Genomic DNA, 25,816 nt, shown 5'->3' on the forward strand with positions numbered 1-25,816 from the left:
TGCTATGGAGACAGAGCCCGGAAAGCTGAAACAATGGGAGGGGCTGCGATCATATAGTAATAGAGGGCAGCGTCTCATTGAGATGATAGCAGACTTTACTGTTGGAACTGCGGATGATTTATAGGTCTTGACCAAGTGCATACAGTTATAGGTCTCTATCTACATTAAACCATAAGACACTTGATATCGTTCATGATTCATGACAAGAAGCTCAGCAACACCTCAAGGGCAGGCTGATAACTATGGGATGTTGGGTGATGACATCAGCTTAAAGTCTGAGCCTTGTTCTGCTCTTTCTTCAGTTGTGGAAAATTCCCCTCTAAAATGTGTGGAAATAGAAACTGAAGTATGGTATTACACAGGATGCATGGTGTCCTTTAAAAATGATGCATTCTCCCTAACTACAAATTACTGACCTACAGTAAATGTCACCTGAGGAGAACATTGTTCTGACCAACTCAGTGAAAACTTTAAAATCTCTACTTTTGTCATAATTATACTTATACTACAGTTATCATGAGTACAAACAAATCGAGTGCTATTCATTGCAAAAAATAGCACTCGATTTGACCTCTAATTATAGTCCCCACCAAGTGTTAATCATTGTAAATTTGAAAACGCAAAAGTGCAATTGTCAGATAAATTTCCCTTTAAGTTTCATCAAAATCCAATCAGTGGTGGCTGAAATACCACACATGGCACCATGTGCAAAATAATTTAATTTTGAAAATGCCATAGCTGAGTGAGATAGTATACCTCTACAGCAGTTTACATTCTAGTTTCATCTGTGCCTTGTCAGTGGTGCCTGAATGGATGGATGGACGAAATCCCTAGCTGGTCATTAAGATCAACCTTTCAGTAAGATGATCAGATCATTTGCCATTTCACAAAGTAACTGAAGGGACTTTTCAACTGGAACAGCAAGGTCTGCGGAACCAATGTAGACAATTTCATGGCTTAGACTCTAGGACATGAAATTGTCTACGTTGGTGCCGCTGTAATTTATTGAGTCACAATAAGCATGTTGCAGTATGGGCACACGCTTTACCTTTGATATCCTTAAAATCTAAATTACTTGCATGTTGTTACAGTGTGTTTTAGTGACCATCACATACCACCACTTTTAATAATATCTATCTATTTCCAGGAACAACAGACACTTTTATGATACAAAGACAAGGGGTATTTAATATAATACTGAGAACTTTTGTACAGCAACTGTTGCGTTTTTTTGAGTTTTGAGGAAAGAGAGGCTTGGTCCAATGAAGATTAACAAAACGATTTAATAAGAAAATGGCATGACAAAAATAAGTTTTACGCTGCAGCAGACTGAAAAGATGCTTCTCCCTTGTGGATTCCCATTTTACAGTCCCAAACATTTCTAAGTTTCACAAATATATTCCCTTGAAGTTGTGGGCAGTTCCTTCGATGAAAACTATCTCCATTGGTCCGTCGTCCCCCAAAAGAAGGCGCTATTTCCAAATCCATGTGTTTTGAGGTTACTTCAAGTCACAAACAAGATCCTACCATGTGGGTGTCAATTATTGTCAAGCTACAGGAATAAATATTCTTTTGTTCTAATCTAGTCTGCACGCCAGCAGGGGTTGGCTCCAAGATGGATAGACAAAAGGTTTCTTTCTGCCATGTGACAAAAGAAGGGCCGCCCCCTCTAAGCTTAGGAGAGCAGACAGACATGATTTAATTAACATGAAGAAGCTATTTTTTTACTGCCCAAGTGGAATCAGTATGAAATAGAAGAATATTGATTGGGTTGCAATTTTCCTGCCTAACTCAGCTGCATCGTACCTTGTGATACATCAAAACATAAAAGTACATTGATATCAAAGATCAGCATTGTTTTACCTGTTTTAAACTCAACACAACTCATTGTAATAACTTAATTTATTGGCATTGGAGAATAGCCTAATCTTAAAGGTCCAATGTGGAGGAATTGCAATCATCTCTCTCGCACCATGCAGTTCAAAGTACGTATTACAGCTACGGTAGCCCTAACGCTTCAAAAAGCCGGTCTCTTGCTCTTTTCAATATGCCTTTTTATTTTTCTGAGCAAAGAAGAAGACTGCTGTTCCTGAAATTTGGATTTTGAATACGTGTGGTCCTCCATGTTTCGCGGCCGTGATTAGGCTACTGCTGAGGATGCTTAAAGTCACCCTGCTGTAGGCTACATGACATTAGACCAGGGGATCGCACAGCCAGGCCACAGTGGGTGAGTCAGCTGATAGGAGCCCATATAAGAACTTTACTCTTATCTCTGTCTCGTAGAAGAGCATTACAGTAATAAACGTGTTTTAAAGAAATGTTAATAAATGGATTACCGAATCTAAAGTTATACAGGACACTGGACATCGGTTTATTTTTAGTCCAGAAAACGTGTTCGCCCTCCGTGGCTTATTTAGATATATTAAGATATGACTACAGTATTTTGACCAAACGTGCAAATGTGAAAACTGTGTGAGGATACATGCGTGTGTGTGTTTATGTGTGTGCTTGGCTGTGTGTGGTGTGACCTGCTGCATTACTCTTCTGAGCCACTGTATGAGAGCTGCAGTTATAATTGTTTGAACCCGGCTTGTTGGCTGGTATTTGAAAAATGTTTGGTGGGCTAATCAGAGTTCTATGGTGCTGTTGTATGGGCAACTTTAAGTCAATCTCTCTCGTTCGCTCGTTTAGTAAACCGCGGCGGAGGTGCACGGGCATCTGCGCGAGTGTGTGTAACGTTAGCCTATTTGTGTCAAGGGAAACTCAAAATTTCAGAGCACCCTCAGTGAAACGTCCAGCAACCCCAAAGCACCAGCAAAAGAACATCTCTAGAGCCGCCACTGTTATAAACGATTAAAAGTACGAACCCTTCAGACTTTTTTGGAAGTGGTCTTCAAGAGGAGGCGAGGTGGAGGAGGGAGGAGGGAGAGTTGTCTCCATCAGCGAGACAGCGCCCCAGTCGGTTTACTGTGACCAACCGGGAAGCGCACATCCTCTGGTGAGCTAAACGGACTGTCCTTGAACCATGTTAGCTTGCACCTCGGGATGTTAAGTGATTGTACCTTTTAAAACTTATGTTGTTTTTTTTTGTTTTTTTTTAATGGAGTTAAATTATGAAGTGCATGCTCATCTGTATAGGCTACATGGCATTATGCCTAATTAAAATGTATTAAATAAGCTTTTTAGTGAAACACCATCTTGAAGCCTGCAGCTTATGCTTTTTCGCATACGAAAACAAATTACAATTACAGCCGTAAAACATATTAACTCTTTTTGTATTAGCCTATTAGGAATCAAATGCAGAATGTGTTTTTGTTACGAAAAATAATGAATTCTAATTGTAATCTTTTATTTTGGAAGTGCGGTCCGGAAGTGAGTATTTACGTAACTCCGGGAGGCTTGGCATCAGTGGTCCGGGGAGCACTGAGCGCGCACGCCGCTCTCTCCACTACATCGCACCACTGCGGTAGGAGCGGGGAAGGCAGCAGCAGAGGGGGACCCGGCAGGCGCAGTTCACTTCTCTCTGCCGACTTTATCACAGAGGAGAACTTTACCTGACAGGACCTATAGCGACAGCTCACAGCCCAGCCCAGCGAGAGCAAAGGAGGGAGAACTTTTGGCTACTGCTCCGTGATTTTTTTTTTTTTTTTTTTTTTTTTTTAATACCACATCTCCGTAACCTTGGAAGTCAGACCTGTTTATTGTGAGAGGATGGGACCGCTACTCCTTTCCCTCGCCCTGTGTTTGGGCGCCGCTGTCCTGCAGCATGTGAAAGGTGAGTGGAAAAGTGACCGGCTGTCATTATCGTTGTAAAAACATTTTTTTTTTTTAGACGTCTACCTCTTTAGCGTGGGAGTACCTCAAAGTGATCACCGGCGATCGGAGAATCTTTACACATTGGAAGTGACCGAGAGAATTGATTATTAAAAATGGGGAAGTCCGCATAGCTGAGCAAAATGCAATGTGCGTTTATATTGTTTGCGGAATACGAGAAGCCTATCAGCACGGCTTGGCAACAGAAAACTACCGCTTGTAATATGTGCACGACTCGGTCGTTAATTGGTTTACTTGCGTTTTAAGGACACTTGTTTGAGTTGATTAAACAGATGATTACATATTTTTTCTTTATCCGTGCGTAATTTTTCTGTCATAAGGGGCCAAATCAGGCGTACACATATTTGTTCGCCCTCACATTAATAATCTTTAGCTGTTTGCTTCGCTCCTCGGTGATGCTTCCAGAGGATAAAAAGAAGCTGTGCGTCCAGATATAGACCCGGTCGGTTAAGACAGAAAGGACGTCACTTTTCCCTCTGTAACAAACTGAATTTAGAAAAAAAGATGTCTTTAAGGTGTGCTTTAGACAAACCAAGATGCTATCAGTTAGAGGAGATATGCTAGAGAGCCTCTTGTATAAGCTGCATCAGGGCACCATTATTGACGAGGATGGCACTAAGAGAAGGTCAGTTGTGCATTGCAAGTTAAATTTAGAGTCTTACCAAAGACAGTCAGAGTGCCCAATGTAGCCTAGAGAAGAGATTATTAAAGGTTATAGATTCACCTGCCACACTGGATCAGCATTCCAATCACTTCACATCCCCCTTCTTTTGCCCTTCCAGTTTCTGGTTATGGAATATTGTAGCTTTTGCCAGCTGTATATTTTCCCATAAACAGTGCAGAACAGTTACCTGTGGGATTTGTGAGAAGAAAGCAGTGTAGCCCTTATAGAAGTGGGTCATGCCATCCATCCTGTCTCTATTCATTTAGCAACATGCTTGCCTCAGGAGTCACACTTCAGACCTCAGTCTGAACACCAGGCGTGTGCCTTAAGCAGAGGTTTTAATGCTCCCTAAGCCTCGCAGCATCAACTCCGAATCAGCCGCTATAAGACATAATACTCCCTGGTAGGCTGGCATGAATGGATGCAGAGGGAGAGCAGGGAGCTGTGGTGCTGGGGGTCGACTTGTTTAAAGGCTCAGTGATTTAAAAATACACCCTGAACTTGTCCCTCAATTAATCATAACCCGGTTAAATTTGTGCTATTGTAAAGGGATTTTTGTCCATCTGTTTCCAAACTAAGTACAGCTGTAACCTAATTCACAGTGAGGTGCTGGTTTGAAGAGCAGATGGAGGTGGATAGAGGCAGTTAACAGTATTTGATCTCTGTGCGAGCATCCTAACAACCATCCTTGGTCACCCTGGCAGCTATATTAGCAACGTAACTGCTCTGGGATGTTTGTTTTTGACTAGACAGGGCTCCAAAGGTCCAACATTATTAAAACCTCCCATCATACAGAATGCATTGTAATGATTAAAATATTTTTGTATTTCACAAAAGCTACACTATTACCTTTCATTGTTGCTCAAATATAGCAGGTGTCTTCAGAGACAGCTGCTAACAAACACTCTATTGAGGATGTCAGAGGGTGCGTCTGTCCACTGAAACAAATTGATGGGGTAGAAACATTTGCCTTACGTTAAAACAGACTGCATTGTTCCAAGTCAATGTGCAATACATCACTTCCTCTAGTTGGTTGCTGGAGCTGGCTCATTGTTTGGGATTTGGCCTGTCCGCCTTGACAAAACACATGACTGCACCACTGGGCCCTCCGTATGTTAGATGCTTTTGTGCTCATTTAAAAAGTCAGTTTAATGAACTTTTTGCATCTTAATTGTAGTCTCGGTGTTGTTATAATGGCTACGCAGTTAGAGCCTTTTAGGCAAATGGACAGCCATCTGGAGGGGCAATGGGATTGTCTGCTATTGCTGAATCATGATTAGTGTTAATATTATTTGTCACTGTTCATTTCGCTCAAAGATTTGACTTGCTTAACTCAGTTGAAGAAGTTTGTCAAACAATGCGCTGATGTAGAAATATTGTGATTTCTAGAATGATTGTGGTTTTAGATTGGTGTGATTAGTTGCATGCAGTGCCCACAGACTGTTGATTTTGGTCAGTTTAAAACCTGACAGAATGCCACCTCCTTGCTAGCAGGAATGGCATCTGGTACATTTGGATAAACAATAGACCTGGCTGGAAATGAGAGGGATGGAAACTGTTGGCTGGATGTAACTTAATACAGATTGGGATATCATGGGGCCGTGGGACACCTACAACACAGCACAGACTCACTCGCTTACATTTTCTTCTGACACATTATTTTGCCACTATATATGCAGTAGGCTATAATTGTCATGACTTATATGATGTATTGATCACTGCAGATAAATAACCTATTTGCTGCAGCAGTACAGCACTGGCTAGAGCTCCAGCAATTGGTTGATTCATTTATTATTCAAACAACAGAAAATGACAACTTTTACAAACATTCGCCGGTTAAAGCTTCTCAAATGGGTTGCTGCTTTTATTTGTCATTTCTGATTGTAAACGCAGTATGGTTGGCTTTTGGACTGTTGGTCAAATAAAACAAGCAATATGATAGGGCTGACCTGAATGTTTCGAGGCTTCAAAGCTTTGATCGTTGCCATGGTAATCGAAGTCCAAAACAGTAGTCAAATCCTTCATTCTTTTTCTTTTTTTCATTATTGATTTTTGATGTGATTATCCAATCCATACTGACTTTGTGGTCTTTAAACATCACAGTGGCTGGCTAACCTGCCTGCCAGGCTGACTGACAAACAGCAGAAGTTACCTAAACTAAAATAGTTTTCATGTCAGCGCCATTGAAAGAAATCAACAGGAGAAATCTATGCTCACCCGCCGGCAAAAGTCCTTAGACTGTTTCATGTGACCGTGAACACCCCACTGTCAAGCTTTGAATATATTCGAATACTTCCAACTGAAGCTTTGAAGCCCCAAAAGGGATATTCAGGATAGACTTACGATCTGAATATATTATCTTAGCCTTTTGGGAAATCATAGCAGGAAGACACCTTTCACTGTTTTCTAAAGTTTTATATATATAAGTGTAGCCTGGGAAAACCCTGACGAACTTCCGGCAAGTTTGAGATTTGCTCTGCAAGTCAGTCTGGCCAAGAGCCCATTCAAGCCCATTTCCAATTTTTCCAAATCGAGGCACCAATCATAGACGTTGAGGCGGACTTTACACGATAACTATAGCGCAGCGATGGCGAGCAGCTTTTTGTTTACATTCAACATAACGGCCACCAAAGCGCAGCAACCCGTTGTAGCTGCTACGTTGGTCTGATTGGTTGAAGGACTATCCAATTGCGCCCAGAGGCATTTGAGCGGCGTCTGTTGGTGACGCCCCTTTGGAAATGGGCTGCGAATGAGGCTTGCCCAGACCCACTCTCAGTTACAACTGAGAAGGGTCAACCAGGCTAGACAAAGTGATTAATCAAGAACAATACAACAATACAAATAATTGTTTGTTGCAGCCCTATTCGCCTTTTCTTTAAAAGTCTAAAATGTTTTTTTAATTAGCGTTCTTACCCTTGGAGACAATATACATGAGTACTTTAAAGGTTGAATTGTCATTAGTTTACTTTTTTATCAAATACTTTTTAAGTCAACTGGTTGCTCCTGTGCAGAATAGAAAGCCAGAGCTTGTAAACTTGCAGTTGGTGATATTAATATAAGATGTTCTCCCTCAATGTATGCAAATGATAGGGATCTATCTTAAAGCTCATTACATTTACTGGCCACTGAAGGTTATGGTGGATGTACAGGTGACTTTTTAATAAGAATGACCTGCAACCTCCCTCTACATTGCCCTTCACTTCCAAATGGCATAGTCTTCAATCAGTCGAGGGAGGTCACACCTCTGTCAGATCAGCTGCCATGATAACCAATGGAATGAAAGCAAGTCATTGGACAGCAACTCGCACACACAAAGAAATGCAACATGGGATATCAGAACATAGGGATCAATCTTTTCCGAAAGCCTTCTCCGGTTGCTGGAGTGGCATTTATTTAATGTTTGCAGAACATTTGGGCTATTCATTGCTGTTCAGATGTTCCCTAATCCCATTTATAATCAAAGCAGAGTTATTTTGTCTCCGAAGGTGACAAGATAATGGATACAGAGCTATTTGTCTTGGCTGTAGTCGAGTCTCTGTTGTCCTACCTACATTTAATGCTTGCGTTATTGGAAGGGCACTAGAGGGACGGTTACAGAGGTTACAAGGACATGCTCTGAGTGCTTACCAAAGAACTTTAATATGGCGCTGAGATAAAAATGGGCAGCACAATGGTAAAATAAGGGGTTAGGGTTAGTGGCCATCTGTTTGAGCGAGCACACACTCGTTTAAGCTTTCAGACAGAAACTAATTGTGTAATCACCCGACTAGTCATAAGTGTCTCGCTCAACTAAAATATCGGTGTTGTACTGTGCTTTAGGCCCAGTTTTGGATTTTCAAGGTGAATTGAGGCTTATCAACTCTGCATCCGTATATCAGTGAAAAAGAACAGTGAGAACAATACCAACACAAAGACCGATCAGCAGTAAAAAAATAGCCTCTTTTCACTCAAGACTTTCCCTCTTTTTCCCTAATCCTTAAATCAATGTCTGATGTTTCTATTCACAACACTCTGGAAACATTGATTCTGAATTTTTCCCAGACATGTTAAATGCCTAACATTGCCTAAAAGCAGGCAGACCAGAGTGTGCTAGCTGGCTAAATTAGCATTAGATTAATTGTCTATCTATATAGCTAACGTTAACATTACTAGTGAACTTATTTGTGGGTTAGCGGAGTGCTGCTTTTATCCATGGTCAAAACAATCATACTACTAATAACTTTATGAGCGTGTTGAACGATGTTGTAACCCTATAATGTTATCCGCCAAGCATTAGCTAGCATTAACGTTAGCTACTTGTCAACCAGCACGTACACTGTAGTAACATTAAGATGGATTAATATTGATATATCAATAAATAAGGTTTCTGCTGTGATGGTGAAAGGTTATATGACGCCACTGACAGGCAACTAAATGAAACGTGACATGTCGGAAAATAAAGTAACAGATTTCTCTGGGTTTGCCATTTGATGGAAACATTTGGGATAGTGTAACTACACAACTCAAAAAAATATATAACATAGGTTTGGTCGTTTTTAGACATTTTAATGCAGAAAAGTTACATATTGTTCCTTTAATGCCAGTATCAAAATATAGGCCGTGAATGTGCCAGGAAAAGAAAAAAGGGCCCTCTGAAAGAGTAAAGAGATTATACCAATGTTTCGTTTGTAGTGTCATTTCATGTTGAGTGTACTTTACTTTTTCAGCTAAAAACATGAAGCAGTCCGTTCTGCCATAGTGTGAGCATTAAGAAGACCACATGCTGGTTTTAAGTAATCCCACTGGGTCACGATTAATGACTCAACTTTTGGAGGCACAAGCAGGCTCACAGCGCAGGCTCACTGTGTGCGTGTGCATGCGTGTGCGTGCGTGATTGTCTTGAAACCAGGATGTTAAAGCGAATTAGTTCTAAGCATTGCACAGTTACTCAACTGGTAGTACTATAAACTGTGTAGAAGATGAACAACACATTTTTATTTACTCGCTTCTTGCTGCACCTGGGGAATATGGCTGAATTATTATCAAATTGTAACTTTCTTTCATATTGTTATGTAATATAATTATATACATTCATCACAGCGTGTGCTATGGCCAGAGTAAATACTGATTAAACTCAGTTCACATACAAACACAAACATGGGTTTACATTCCATTAAAGTGTCAACGCTGCAATGCTTTCATAATGCTTATTGCAATAAGTAGTATTAGGCTCAATTGCAATGTAGCTTTATAATATTCTCAAAAATTACATTTGAGGTGGGCGGGGTGCATTGTGCTAATTGCATAAAAAAACATTAGACTTATCTACCATCTACACAGTAGCCTGGTATCATCAAACATGATACATAAAAAAATTATATCATAATCTGAGAAATACAGTCCAAATACTTATAGATGGGCCTCACTTTGCTTATTAGCTTGTACATAAAACAGGAAAGCACAAATTTCATCATCTTCTGTTCTTGTTAACTTATTAAGTGTAATTACTTTTCTTCTATCCATACACCTATATTGGTCTGCCTGTCTATTATTTGCAAAAAACAAGTTACATATCAGCTTTGTGCAGGCCAACTGTAATAATCCAATAACTCCAATATAATTTAACAAGCAACTCCAACTGAGTATAAACTAAATAGCTGTTCACTGCCATCAGAAAGCACTGTAAGTTAAAGCCTGCAGTCTGCACCAACAACAGGTCCATGTAATTACTGTATGATTAAGAATATCTCTTGCTTTTTTAATTCTTTTGTTTTTAAAATACCTGCCTCTACACAAAAAGTGAGTCATTTTTGTTATAGTCTTGCTTTGCTAGACCCTCCTCCAAAGTGCGCTGAAGGAGGGTCTGGCTACTCCACACAGCATTCGGGGATGGGAGGAACACGTGCTCTGAGAGAACTCAGATTGGACAGATAGACTAGCTAGCTGTCTCAATTTACCATGCAGAGATCTGAGGAGCAGTCAACAATAAAAAGCCACCGTATTTAAAATACATGCATGAAATTCCTGCAGCACCAGAACAATCCCGGAAGTGGAACGCAATGGATATACACTTTTTTTTTATAGATTTTTGTTAAGACACATAGAGTGTTTGTGTGTGTGCGTGTGTGTGTGTCAGTGTGCATGCATGCATGTTTGCGTGTGTGCATGGGAAGGGAGTTGGGAGGCAGGAATGCAAAGCTCACTGACAAGCTTTTGTATTGTAGTGGGAGTGGATACTGAGTGCTCTGGGCCCACCCTTTTTTTGTCAGGAGAGTGTCAAAACAGCATCAGGCATTCATTATCAGTGCTGGCCATGAGTGAAAGAGTCCTCCTTTCCACAGCAGATCAATAAGCAGAATACATTATTTTGGATTAAGTGCAGAACTGCAGCAGCCTGTAAATCTGAGGAGGCGTGAGCAGTTTCAGCCTGTTAAAGCACTATTGTGAGAACAAAGCTTTAAAACAGTGAGATTAAAAGTGAAATTTAATTTACAGCTTGGACATGGAACGATGAATGACACCTTTGAATGTTTGAAGGTTTTGTCTTTACACAAAAAGCCAGCTCCTAAAACATTTTTGCAATGCAGTAGGCTATCTGTGCTGTGTTAGGATATAAATGTCTTTTACACTTGTAATTTATATAGGTTTTTTTCCATCTCTTAGACTCTTTCTTAACAATGTGTGTGTGTGTGTGTGTGTAATGCTTTTGATGGCCTTGTCAGTTTTGTGTGCGCCATTCAGTCTCATATTAAGTTTGTAATGGGAAGAGATTTTATGAGTTATTTTTCAAATAAAACCAAAGCTTGCAACATTTATGTTTTTGTTTATTGGACATGCATGCTTTAGTCGCTGCGGACTGAAAGTTAAGCCTGCTTTAGTCAAAATAAGGTTTAGGAGTTAAAAGCAATGAGCTTTGCTTTGGTCAGAAAAAGTCCCTCCGTTTTGCTCTGGCACGCCACTGCATCTTCAATAAGCCCAATCAGATGGGTGCAGGTGGCTTAAAGGTCCAATGTGTAGGAATCTCTCCCATCTAGCGTTGAGATCATATATTGCAATCAACTCCCTCGCGCCACGCAGTTCAAAGTACGTATTACAGCTACGGTAGCCTTTACGCTTCAAAAAGATGGTCTCTTGCTCTTTTCCACAGCAGCACGGCTAACGCATTTCAAGATGGCGCATGAATATGGAGCGTCTACCCCAGTTCATGCGAATGCAAATGTAAAATTTCAAGCCAAAAGGAATACTTGGAATTGATGGTGGAGGTAAATACTCATGAAAAAGGACAAGTTTGTGAACCGGTAACACAGATTTTGATAATGAACAACTAAACACGTTACACACTGGACCTTTAAATTCTTCCTTCCAACTAGCCCTAGGAGATGTGGGCAACGTATTCTTATTCTAGAGGCATACTTAAATCATGAGCCCCCATATTACAGTCTACACACCAGGGTCAAACATGTAACTTGAATCTTTTAACCTTTTTCTTCGTTTGTGTGAATGTACAGTAAATTATGCCACAGTTACATGATTATCAAACTTAATCCAAAAGTAGTCATTTGTTGACAGTAATGCTCAAATCTCAAACTGTATTGTGCTATCCATCTTTCACAATCCTTTTTCATCTATTCGTTGTTATGACTATCTCCTTCTATTTTCCTCACTCATCACGATAATGAGTCATCAGTTGTTTACAGCATTTTAACTTGTATTATGTCAGTGTGTGTGTGTGTGTGTGTGTGTGTGTGTGTGTGTGTGTGTGTGTGTGTGTGTGTGTGTGTGTGTGTGTGTGTGTGTGTGTGTGTGTGTGTGTGCGTGTGTGCGTGCGCGCGCAAAGCTGGGGGAAGTAACCCAATGTCACACAATGTCTAGGCAGCAATTCTGACTTTTAGCACAGTGTTGGTGTGCATCCATACTTCATTCATTTGCCAAAAAACTAAATCAACACCCCTTCATCACACTGTATCGGTCAGCCTGCTTTTGCATCAAATTATGCTGAATACCAACAAGAGGGCGTTTGGTGAGTTAATAAGAACAAGATGGAGTATATCTGTTAGAATGGTTATTTGAGGTAATGGCATAAAGTATAACCATTAAGAAGTGTGTAATTTTTTATAGTGGAATATCTTCAGTCCAGATGTTTTAGATTACCCTTGGGGTGTGTAGTACCAGGCTGTGTGTGTGTGTGTGTGTGTGTGTGTGTGTGTGTGTGTGTGTGTGTGTGTGTGTGTGTGTGTGTGTGTGTGTGTGTGTGTGTGTGTGTGTGTCACATTTAAATTTCAAAGTAAAACCCATTAAACGAGCACTCCATTCTTTTAAGAAAGGGCAAGTGTGCACCAAGTTGTACTATATTTATTGTTTGGAACAGATGACTTGATTGCTTTTTCTCCAAAATCTTCTTTTCAGGAGTGTAGGCAGGGGCAATCATGGGCCAACAGAAGCCCTAATTAATTGAAACAGGTCTGAGGCAGCGACAACAAGCAGCAAGGCAGCCCTCAGTGACTCAGATGAGCACTGAAAGACAGGAAGTGGCAAAGAGCTGCTGGTCTCCCTGACTCGGTCACAGGAAGAAGCTGAATATAACTTAATGCCGAAGGGCTGTGATGCAGTATTTAGCTTGTGTTTATCTGCTATTTTGCTTCTTCTGACTTTGGTTCAATAAGACAACGGAGGACAAGCTGATTGTGGCTGTAGCCACTTAGATACTTCTATTCTGGAAAAAAAAAATCACATTATATTACTGTATTAAAAGATAATACACATTTATCAGCAATACTTCTATGTAGCTAGAACAGTCTCAATAAAGATAAATGCACACACTACATTCACACATGCACACACAGGATTCATACATGCACACACATGATTCATAAATACACACACAGGATACACAAATGCCCACAAAATTCACAAACACACACACAAAATTTTAAAAAGCACAGAAGATTCACAAATGCATACAAAATTCACAAATGCACACAAAATTCATAAATGCACACACAATTCAGAAATGCACACACAGTTCAGAAATGGAAACAAAATTTACAAATGCACACAAGATTCAGAAATGCACAGGACAAGATTCAGAAATGTATTTCTGATGCACACACAAATATATCTTGATTTACAAACTACTTGCAGTCTGTGAACTTCTTTGCATTTGTGTGTGAATTTTGTAGGGCTGTCCTCGACTAAAGAAATTCTTAGTCGACTAACACTTATACGATTTTGTCGACTAATCGATTAGTTGATTTAATTGGCAGAGCTGTGCGCTTTGAGAGGTGGTTAAGACTAGAAAAGCACAATATAAATGTAGTTAATTAACCATCTGTAAAACTGAGTTTCTCCACAATTAATCCTGCAAAAGCACCACTTTAAATCTTGTGTTTACCATAAATGTGCTCATAAGTTTCTTGGAAATGAGTAATTAAGCATGAATAAGCATAAAAAATGACTTATCAACTAAAGAAATCTTAGTCAACTAAGAACACAACGACCGATTAGTCGATTAATCGACTAAGAGGTGGCAGCCCTAGAATTTTGAGACTCCCCTGACGTGGCTCAACTCACAAATGCATTTTTTTAAACAGGGAATGATCTGCAACCAATCAGATATCTCCCTTGTTTTAGCCAATCACAAGAACGCACCCCACATGACATACGTCACGATTTTGGAGGTGCCTATGGCCTGAGCCTGTCCACCATTTCGGCATACCTGCACTATCGGTAACCAGGGGCAACCATAGACTGTATAGGGGGCCACAGTGTGAATGCTGCATTTCAAAACACTTGAAGAAATGGATGTGGAACTGTGAACTGGGCTGTTTAATTTGTTTTGTTGAGATGGAGAAAGTGAATCCGCGTCAGTCTGCTTGCAAGAGGAGAATATTCTGTCGGCAACTTTGGCGGCAATGTGCAAAGGTAGGTAACGTTACTACCGTTTTCTCTTGTTTATCCCATGTCAATGAATTAAAAACTTTTCAAACGTTCATGTTTGTACTTTGTAGTTGTCATAACACTTACCGGTAAGGATAATTGCATTAATTAATATAAATTACATTAAGCTTACAGTAGCTAACAGTTTACATTAGCTTGTAGTTTACTGCATGTAACATTAGCTCATTGTCCAGTAGCTTCTAGCTTTCAAACAAATGCGGTGCAAAATATGATCAGCAACTACAACAAGGTAAACGCTACCAGCTAATGAAGGTTGCCACAGGTAGTATGATATGCAATAAACTGTAAGTGAGAAAGGTTAAATACTACTGTAAACACACAAGCTACAAGGCTACAACCAACATAAGAGCTAGGTGTAGCTAAGTGTGTTAAATGATCAACAGTCAGTTAAGACCATGATAAATAAACTACACCACTACACATTTGCATGAAGTACCTTCATGTTACAGTATGCTAAAATATACTTGTGATACAATTCTAATCTTACCAGGACAGGTTGGATAACTACTGGACTAACCTAAAGCTTTCTCCTTCTGTCTGCAGCCAGGAAGCAACACCATCATCGGCAGCTGAGTCTGATCGTCGCTTCATGTTGAATATACTTGTGTACAGTATATAGTCATGTTTGAATAAATGTTATAAAAAAGATACACGTTTCGTTAATGTCTTTTAAGAGCTTGTATACCTAACTAGTTATTAAAACAGGTAACATCTGAGTATAATTATTCAGCTAGAAGTTTCCTGTCTCCAGGTCACAATTGGATGGAAAGATAGACATTGAAAAACTGTTAACATTATATATATATATACACACAAAAGACACAGACAAATCAGTTAATTTGATGCATTTATTTTTTGAATGGCAATCTCTAATATAGCAAATAATCTATTCAACATCTTTTGCTTTCCCTCTCCTCCTCATCTCTCCCTTCTGGTGATGCTAGTGCAGCCTCCGTTTGTTCCTTAGTCCCTGTTAAAAGACAGCAGCAAACACAAGACAAATGTTTACCGTTATGAATGCTCTTCACATGGGAAACTACTTATACATTTTAGCTTTCATTTAATGTTGCTAGTGAAGTAAACAAGGTGCAGCTTTACCTCCCATCCTGCAGCTACAACTGATAAACACACATTTCTAAGTCACTGCTAACGTTACGCATATACAGGAATTGCTTATAAAAAGAGATGAAAATGCCACCGGACATTAAACTTTACAAACACAAATGGCACGAAAGACAGCGACCCAGCTAACAGCCTTGTGTTAAATGATTAGCATGGGTGTATTCACTTATGCTTAGCAGGCAAGGCAACAACGTTAGCTAGGTGCACTTCATGGCTTTAAGAGCCGACAACATAAACACATTTTAAGAGAACTTACCCGAATGAATATGCAGAGAACACACTCCCATAGACTGGGAGATTAGGTCAAAAGTAAAGTCCTTTCTTCTAATTGCAGCCACCCGATAAATCCGACATCTCTAGAATAAAGACCTCCGCAACCAACATAAACAATGAACGTGAGCAGTTCAAAATGGAGGAAGGGGGATCTCTGGGGGCGGGGCGCTGTGCCGTGACAACACCTCCTCATTCTCAATTGGCTAATAAGTAAACAATCCCCCACGTGGGGTGCGTTCTTGTGATTGGCTAAAACAAGGGAGATATCTGATTGGTTGCAGATCATTCCCTGTTTAAAAAAATGCATTTGTGAGTTGAGCCACGTCAGGGGAGTCTCAAAATTCACACACAAATGCAAAGAAGTTTACCGACCGCAAGCAGTTACTAAATCAAGATATATTTGTTTGTGCATCAGAAATACATTTCTGAATCTTGTCCTATGCATTTCTGAATCTTGTGTGCATTTGTAAATTTTGTTTGCATTTCTGAATTGTGTGTGCATTTATGAATTTTGTGTGCATTTGTGAATTTTGTATGCATTTGTGAATCTTCTGTGCTTTTTAAATTTTGTGTGTGTATTTGTGAATTTTGTGTGCATTTGTGTATCCTGTGTGTGTATTTATGAATCGTGTGTGCATGTATGAATCCTGTGTGTGCATGTGTGAATGTAGTGTGTGCATTTATCTTTATTGAGACTGTTCTAGCTCCATATAATTCTCTCTATGCACAGCAAAGCACAAGGAAAAACAGACACACTGGTGATAAGATACAACTACTCATACTAAAAGGTTTGCTGCAGGTGTGATTACATATCAGCCATACACCAGTCTTTGTGTGTGCCGTTGAAGTCATCATTCGGGATAGAGTGCGGATGGGGTCGCATTTTTCTGTCCAAGCCCGACCCGCGTCCGACAGAGCAGTAACCGAGCCCGACACAGTTAAAATGTTGTTTCTTTTCTCATACTAATGAAAACATAGGCCTACGTTTGTTTGTGTGGATAGCCCGTTTTATTAAGCAACTGTAGGAAGGCATTCAGAAATGTCAACAGATGAGTGCATCAGCGCACACAGGGAAACAAGCGCACGTTAACACAGGCGTGCACCTACATAATAAGCTTTTTTAAATTTAAAATGTTCAATGCCTTATTGCACTGATGTGACCAAGCCTGACCCGAACCCGAACATCATTTCTAAATATCTGTCAGAATCCGGCCCGGCCCGTCGGGTACGTCGGGTTCCGACGGGCTCGGTTCGGGTATCCATCCTCTAAATCGGGAGCCTGAACCTTAGGACGTTTAGTCATGGTACACACTGCACACACTGTCTGTCACAGGGCCATAAAAAATACACACAGTCTCACCTTCTGGCATTTAATTAGTAATTAAGTGTAATTTACCACATAATCCATCAATTCATGTGTCATTCACTGTATTGGGCAGAATAGAGCAACACCACTGGTTTTGTCACTCTTACTGCTAAGCATATTTTTAAGATTTTGCACATTTTAGGGAAACAATGGAAGGAAAGCAGAAGGATAGACGGGACAAAATAGATTAATTCAGTAATAACCCAGCAGTGACATGAAAGGAGAAGATATGTATTTACTGCACTGTCTTTGGATTGTCATTTAATGACATTTACTGTAACAATAACTTAATTAGTTTTTGTCCATGAACTGCACAGCTGTCTAGACCTTATTTGCCATTTCTTGAAACTTTTTGTTGAAGAAATATTGCCCACACTTTTAGTTCTTTTTCCATGTTGTACCTCCAAGCTAATACCACATCATTCCCCATGTTGAGAGTTGTCTTCTATATTGCTTCTAAACCAGGGAGTTTGACAGTGAGCGCTCTGTATAATTCACCACAGTTTGAGGTATAAAATATTTACAAGTGTGATCTTTCTAACCTGTCTCAGCTGTTGGTAGGTTTGCTCTACTGCAGATGCTGGCAAAGTCATACTGAGGTACATTGTGAAACACCATGCTTGTAAATATTGTACTGTTTCTAGGTTTGAAACCGTGAAGAGTCTGACAAGTTAAATTAGCAGTTCAAAAGTTTAAATTACAGAGTTTTTTTTTTTTTTTTACCAACGTCATCTTTGTGGGATATCTCACCCTCTCTCTTCACTCTCTATAACTCTCTTTCTGTCTCCCTTCCTCTGTCTCTCTCTCTCTCTCTCTCACACACACACACACACACACACACAGACTCTGGAAGTTATAATTATAACACATCAAACCATGGTTCTAAGGTGACTGCTGTGGCTGGGTGAAGATTTGGTTATTTGACGTTATGAATAAAACAATTCCACAGCTTTTGCAGGCACTGCATATTGGACTTTTATGTTTTGATTGTGGACCATTTTGGATTGGACTCATTTTGCAGATGCATGCTTGTCTGCGTCTGACGCCTGTGTGTTTGATGCTGTCGTTCAGTTATACATCAGTTACTCCTTTTCAACATGTGTGTAGAGTCTGTAATAGTTAATTTGCATTCTCCTGCTCAGTTTGGCTTCTACAACTGAAGTGAACCGATTGTCTATTGAAAGAGACACAAAATTATCACTAAAAAGTAGCTTCCGTATAACATTTTGATGTCCAGTAATCAGTCATGACTGTACATCATCGCTCATAAAGCTACTGTACACTGAGCCTTGACTCGCTCAACACTTTGGCTCTTTGAAGACGTAGCGCCAGCTGCATGAAATTTCACTGACCAAGGAGTAAGCAGGATGAAGAAATTCAATTTGTCAAGGCCTGCCCCTTCCAGTACACAATGCACAGCTTAGGCCAGTGGGTGGGAAGTATGAGTGGAACAAGGATCAGAAGATATTTTGTAACTACTTCTTCATGTACTTCTTGTGTAATAGAGCAACATCACATGCAGCTCCCTTTGTGATATTTTTCAAAATTTAAATTGCCAGTATGACCTTAACCTGCTGCTGTGCAGTGAGACAGTGATACGTGGGCAGCGTTAGCTGTACAGTATATGTGTCCATGCATTCCCATTAAAACTATCCTTACCTTAACGTACCTTAAATGAACTGGGATGATAGCTGTGTTGTGATTTTAAAAGGTGATGGTAGTTGGTTCTAGCCTGGTTCTTTCGAGCCATGCTAGTTGTTTACCCTTGTTTCCCGTTTTTATGCTAAGCTAAGCTAAAGCTGCAGACACACTGACCAGTCTCCCCGATTTGGTCAAAAAAGTGCCTTGGAACACACCAAAGCGACGAGACGTAATACGTCTCCATAACAGCAGGTGGCGCTAATCTGTATTGTCGCCCAAAAATGAAAACCGGCAGCTGATTGGACGAATGCGTCACGTGGGTCTGGTTTCTCCGGAAATTCAAAGCCAGACTGTCATGGTGGCAGAATACGATCTCATATTTTACTCAAATAGTTCACCGAAACGTGTTTCTGAAAACATTTGAAGCGAGAAATAGGCCATGCAGTTGCTGAATCTGTCTTCATTTCAGATCGACAAAGGTCAGTTTAAAAGATTTTCGTCAGATTTTGACAGACTCTAGTCACGCTCATCCCGCTCCCTGTTTCTGGGTTAGCACTCTACCAATCAGATGGGTCATTTGAGTCCGACTGCCGGCAGTGCCCGCACCGCCGATTATACATGTCAAATCGGCCAAAATGAAGTCCGACGGCTCCTCCAACGGAAGACGGCACGGAACACACCGAACAGACTCGAGTCACTGACCTCGCCAGACTGTCCGACGGCCGATCGGCCGGTGTGTAGCAGGCTTAACAGGCAACTGGCTCCAGCTACATGTAGAACAGACAGATGAGAATATTAATTCCACTCTCTTTTGTCGATTAGGCATTTTCCCCAAACGGTTTACTTAAATGCAAATAAATGTGTAGTAAAAATATAACAACTATAAAAATAATAATATTGACTTCAATGCTTTCCCTGGATTCATCAAATGTATATTGAAAATATCTGTGTCTCCCTGTCTCTTACATGCACACACACTCAAAAAGACAATTTGAAACATTTGAATTTGCCGTACTGGTGCATCCTTTGTGAATTCTGAATCAGAGGGTTGCTTAGTCACAGAGTGTATTTGTGTGGAATAATTATCCTTTCATCCAAAATGCCACATGGAAAACATCAAGACAACAAGAGAGCTAATGAGGTAAACATTTAACAAACAGAAATGCCTTCATGGGTCACAGAAATGCCTTCATGTGCTGTTGAATATGCATCAATTCTGTAAATTAGTGACACAGTTTTCAAGTAAAATACTTTCTTCCCCCCTTGCCCCTTTTTTCCTTTCCTCGCCTGTTAATCTTCACTGGCACTTTCCATCACAGACACCTTCCTCTTCAGTAGTTACTGTTGACATTCAGATGAAATGTGAGCTCCGCTTCTTTATACATGTTTGATGAAACCTTTTTATTCCACTTCTGGGATACAAGCATGAATGTGTGAGATCTTGTCTGGAAAAAAGGTACAAAAGCTGGGAGGTTTCCAAGTTTGTAATGAGGCTAGCAAGTCTCTCCTGGCTCATGAGCAAACTAGGGCATCTGTAATGAGCGTGCAGAGAAATGAGGCGGTGGGGGCAGAGAGAACGGCGAGAGGAATGTTGCAAACCTGAATTGAGCCACAAGCTCAGCTGTCCAGCAGATGTTAGGAGGAAGGAGGGGTCAGTCATGCGGAAGTTCCCACTCAACATTAGAAACTGAATGAATTTTATAATTACCACTCCCTTCATATTTGTCAACGCTGTATTCCTGCCAAGCTTTATAGTGCATAAATAACCATGTAATGATATAAGCAGTGTTGTCATAATCAATAATTAAACTATGCTATTGGCCGAAAGGGATAGTAAACCTAAAAGAGATACTCCTGGCAGTGAACTCCTAGCAGTTAACTTCTATTGCCTAAGCAATCACATAAAATAAATTGCTTTACAATGTAAGCAAGGGCATAACTTTGGGTTCAACATTGGGGGATATCTCTACTTTTGAGCAAAATTGAAATTTTGAGTCTCAAACACTTAATTTTCAGCATTCTGGTGAATTTTTCTGCAACAATGTGTACCTTTTCTGCATCAGTTTATGCAGTTCAGCTTGGTGTGTGAGACCATAGTGTGAGATATAGTGTACAGTAGCCTATGTTACCAAGCCTGTCCTGCAGTGTCATAGAAGGATGCTATATATGAAAGAAAAATGTTTCGGTACAGCGGGGAGGTTGGGTGCCAAAGGTTGCCAAGTCCAATTTTCTGCTACTACATGAATTGGGCATTTATAAAAGGGTCATGGGGCAGACAGTGCATTTTCAACCCTGTTACATTTATATTCGATAGTGCTACTGCATCTGATGCAATTTTATAGCGAGTTTATAATGGCGGTGTAGCCTAATATCCCTTTTAATCACCTTATGTGAGTAAACATAATCCTATATGTATATTTTAATATCGTAAAACCTGCTCATCTAAAAGTCTCTATAGTTTTAGAACCATTGCACATTTTTATTCCATAGTGACTTAACATTTCATACTGTACATTGGTAACAGTTTCACTTGAGCAAAGCTTGAGTCCTTGGTACCAGGTTGCTGCAAAATCCGGTGAACCCTCTAGACTCTGGGCTGAGTGCATTATCGCTACCCCTGACCCATGATGAGGAGAGGTATCGATCTTATCCTCAGACGAAAGCCCTCTGTGCACCTCTGCAGGGCTCAGAGATGGCTGAGGCAGGATTCACAATAATGAGAGCAATAGAGGGCAGAATGGGGGGCCAGCCTAACAAGAATGGAGACCTTTACACTAAAGAAAAGAACGAAGCTTGCCGGGCATTTTTATTTTTGTTTGTTTTTATTTAACCCCTCCCTTCATGCCGCTCAGCTCTTTCTTTCTCTGAGCACAGTTTATGTCTTAACCACACCATGCACTGTAGCCTTGACGGTCTTATCTGGAATTTAAGACCCCTGTGGGAATATACAGTATCTCAGCACAGACTGTTTGAAAAGTAAATTTGGTTTACTCCCATGAAGTCAGAGGAGCAGTGGAGGTGGTCTCAAACGATTAAAAGCATTTCTCAGAAAAAGTTGTTTGAGCTTACCCAGACCTAAGAGGATAGGATACCTCTGGCTGCGAAGAAAGATCCCCACTCCTTTGAGTGCTATGGTTGGAGGCTTTTGTGGCAACAGAAGTTGTTTGTGAGACAAGGATTCCAAAGAGAAGACTTTGTGTGTGCAAGCCTTTGAGATGATGCGTATGTAGCTTGAAGCCTCAAAGCTCACAGTGACCAACCTAACTATGCTTTTTATGGGTGCTGATTCTGGGCCATGACTGCTGTAGGTTTTGGTTAGGCTTTCCCAAAGATTACATTATATGGTATGGTGGTGGGAGCGGTAATGGAGTTGAAACAAAAGTTTGTTTTCATGTCCAGCAACAATGTTTTCTTTTTTAGGAATTGTTTATGTATTTCACATGGGTCATATCAGGCTGTCCGTTCCTGCTCAGATCAGAAAGTGAAAATGTATTGTGCATCCAGGCAAAATAGATGGTGCTGGAATATTAATGACATTGGGACTCAGTTGCTAACTGGAAGTAAGTTGCAGAAATTGTTTTGGTAAATACACTTAATCGCTTTCTTGCTGAGAGTTAGACGAGAAGATCAATACCAATATCATGTTTGTAGGGCACATATGAAGCTGCTGCTGCAGCAGCCATTTAGCGTAGCTTAGCATAAACAATGGAAACAGGGGAAACGGCTGACGTGGCTTTGTCAAAAGGTAACCGACATCTCCGCCTCCAACCCCTCAAGGGGTCAGCACTGACAAAACAACACAGCAATTGGTCAATAGCTCAAATTTGCATGTCAAAGTTCACCCAAGTTGAACACAGATTGATTTTACAGCCATGAGCAAAATAACTTATTGCAGAAACTCCATAGCAGTGAAATGACTTCAATTTGAAATGTCTCCGTTATAAATGCGGGTCTGAGGGAGCTGTTAGATTTGATAGATAGATGTTTGAAATGAGGAAATTGCGGGTTGGACCTCTCTAAATACTAATACCGGCCCATTCAGCCTCAGTTTCACTAGCTGTGAAGATCTGTTTAACTCAATCAGGGGGAACATTTAAAGGACTGCCCTCAGCAATTGAATGACTTCACAGGGGCGCCAAAGGTTTCTCTCATCTTCAAAATGTCTCTGGAACGCAGACCTAGATCTCTCCACTCTGGACTAGGTCCTCCTAAAAACTTTCACTGGCTTAGCGGCCAACATGCTCTCTGTTATCAATACCAATTTCATCTGTTTGATGTGCTGCTTTTTCTCAGACTCCACAGACTCTCTCCTCTCTGCCGCCTTTTAATTCCAATACACATTCCTGCTTGTTCATTTTTTCATTTTTCTTTGTTTCTGAACAGTATGCTGTGTATGTGTTCAGCTTACTAGGACCACACTGTCTTTCTCCTCTTCCATGGATGTTTAGCATTTTCTGCCCTCTCTAAACATCTTCTCTCTCCTCTCGCTTTCCCCTCCCCGAGGCCAAAGCCAGCTTATTCCCTCTAGCTATTACATCCAATTAGGAGGAGTGAGAGTTTCACCCCGCCTCCCTTTCTACACTAACAATGTGGAGTACCGTGGAATGAGTCAGGGTTTTCTCTTTTCTTCTTTGATGTAAACAAATTGCGCTTCAGATACACAATTTGCAAGGAAACAAAGATCCAGTTTACTCTTTCAAGTTGGATTCTTTGTCATTTGGTGAACAACAAGATACACAATGGTGTGGATTGATGGCGTTTTTTATTTCAGATGTTCTCTTTCAAATTAAATTTGGAGTTGAATGATAACTGTATAAATCAATGTGTATATACATAGTATGGGCATATTGACATTTTAACTAATCACAAACTCCCCACCTTGCTATCCCTATCCCTGAGGCACAAGCTTTCCCCAGGCTTCATTCATGTCACTTATGCTGACTTACATTTATGGGGTTTCCGTTGGTTGTTCTTCTTTCTGCAGAACGTGCATTTGTTAAGTTGAATATAAATCAGGGCTGCATATGCAAGATTATTTAAGAATACCTTTTAAATACCGATTTCTTTTGCAAAATACATGGTCTACTGATGATGATGATGATGATGATGATTAAGGTCTTCAATGTTCTTAGGCAAATGATCGCTTACCTGAAAAAGAAATGGAGCAGTGACCCCCTACTACATACAGTATATTGTATACATTTGAGTTACTTTATATGGTGGTGCATGCAATATTAAGCTGTTAAAATAATATTTTTTTTATATATATATATATATATATATACACATATACACACATCATGTTTTAATGTTAAACATACATGTAGAAGGCACAGTGAATCCTTAAGCCTAAAGTACATAAAAGCTCATTCTGTAAAGCCAGTATTGATGAAAGAAATGGAATGACAAAGTTTTGTAGAATTGTTTTAACCCTATAATTGTGCATCTTACTGTAAGTACTAGAGAGAACTAAATCCTCTAAAACACATGACAGCTGGTAGGTGTTTGAGTTAAGGGCGTCCAAAACCCATGACAGCAGCTTTCTGTGCCACAAATGATAAAGCTGCAGCATGTTTTACTCAAAGTTTGTTATAATATCAAAGTGTTCCTGTTTTACATTCTTAAAATAACAGTTTTTACAAAAATTACATAAAACCCTCACATATCAGTTAATACTGTACAGAATTCTTTTTCTCTAAGACAATAGAACTTAACCTTTTAGAGTTAAAGCGCAGATAATTGACCTAAACAGAGGTTTACAATTCAAAAGAGGCGGAAAATTCCCATCACATTTCTGGAAACAGCTTGTGCAACATAATGGGGTCAGTGTGCGTTTGCACTCAGGGAGCTTATTTGCTTTTGTTTATAGGGCGTACACACTTTGGTGGATTACATACATGAGGGTGAAGGTAATGATGACAGCATTCCATTCCAATTTTGGTGTTATCTTTGCTCCTTGGCTTTTACTGCTGTAGTCTGCGGTTTCTGCTTTCTCCCCTTTCTTCTCTGCCACCCTTTTTTTTTTCTTCTTCTTCTTGGCACTGTTGCAGTTATAATCCCTACTTGCGTTATTCATTTGATGCACACGACAAATAAATGTACATTCTTCTTGGAAGGGGGCCTTCTTTGTATGTATCCACTGTGTTGAGTTGAAGGGTAATTTCATTTTTTTTTTTCAACTGGACCTATTTATATTTATAAGTTACTAATGTGAAAACATTTTTTTAACCCTGTCCATCATTGAGCGAGAACGCTGTAATCGGCACCCGCGAACCGGGCTGCAATATAATCCTATAGGCAAAATGCACATCATCCGTTTGTAGACATTTGTACATAGATGTTTTGGTTAAATGATCTTTTGTTTTCCTGCACAGTAGGACACAGAGCAAAAATAACAAAGATGGCGAAACATGCCTTAGAAACAGTATCTCTGCTGAAAAGGAACACTTGCTGTACTGCCACGCATATCAGCCTCCTTGCCAAGGCATCTGGTTGTTGCTCATTAAACAGTGCAACAAGCGTGATTCAGTTCAGAGTTATTTCTGGAAGAATAGGAACAATTAATGTGTCAATGAGTGGTTTTGTTATTAGACTGGATGACATGCAACATGCTTATGTTGTCTATCTGTTGCCTAAGGAATCGATTGAATCTCAGAATTCGTACACAACTTGAATTGCCAGCATCATGGATTGCATTTTATTGACAATTGTCAGAAAAGTAATTGTCTGTATTTCTGAGGTAGCCTCCTATAGGGTATGGACAATCAATACTGACCATAGCTCTATTGACCACATATATTATTTTTTGTTATGTTTTGCACACTGAGACTTAAGAGCAGACTTTATTGATTGTGTGTCAAAAACACAGTATGAATCAGGTCTTGGATATGTCTGCAGTCTGTATTGACCACATCACAAAAACACTTCCCTGTAGACAGTCTGAGGGTTTTTCTTTATGTTATGCTTGGAATAGCAATTTG

General features: G+C 40.1%; 1 protein-coding gene and 1 long non-coding RNA gene across 3 annotated transcripts in view; one reads left to right on the top strand and one right to left on the bottom strand.

Annotated features, from left to right (window-relative positions):
- The first annotated feature begins 3,422 nt into the window (after nucleotides 1-3,422).
- Nucleotides 3,423-25,816, top strand: part of edil3a (EGF-like repeats and discoidin I-like domains 3a) — a 129,587-nt gene continuing 107,193 nt past the window's right edge. For both annotated transcript variants that reach the window (XM_028578885.1, XM_028578886.1), the window contains exon 1: nucleotides 3,423-3,775. In XM_028578885.1, the coding sequence (XP_028434686.1) occupies nucleotides 3,712-3,775 (64 nt within the window). In that variant the 5' untranslated portion in view covers nucleotides 3,423-3,711. The remainder of the gene's footprint in view (nucleotides 3,776-25,816) is intronic.
- LOC114556052 (uncharacterized) lies at nucleotides 15,269-15,846 on the bottom strand. The gene is made up of 2 exons (XR_003692626.1): nucleotides 15,813-15,846; nucleotides 15,269-15,404 (listed from the first exon to the last, which is right to left on the bottom strand). It is a non-coding gene; the product is annotated as an uncharacterized LOC114556052 (long non-coding RNA).

This window comes from Perca flavescens, chromosome 5 (genome assembly GCF_004354835.1).
Source record: "Perca flavescens isolate YP-PL-M2 chromosome 5, PFLA_1.0, whole genome shotgun sequence".
NCBI lineage: Eukaryota > Metazoa > Chordata > Actinopteri > Perciformes > Percidae > Perca > Perca flavescens.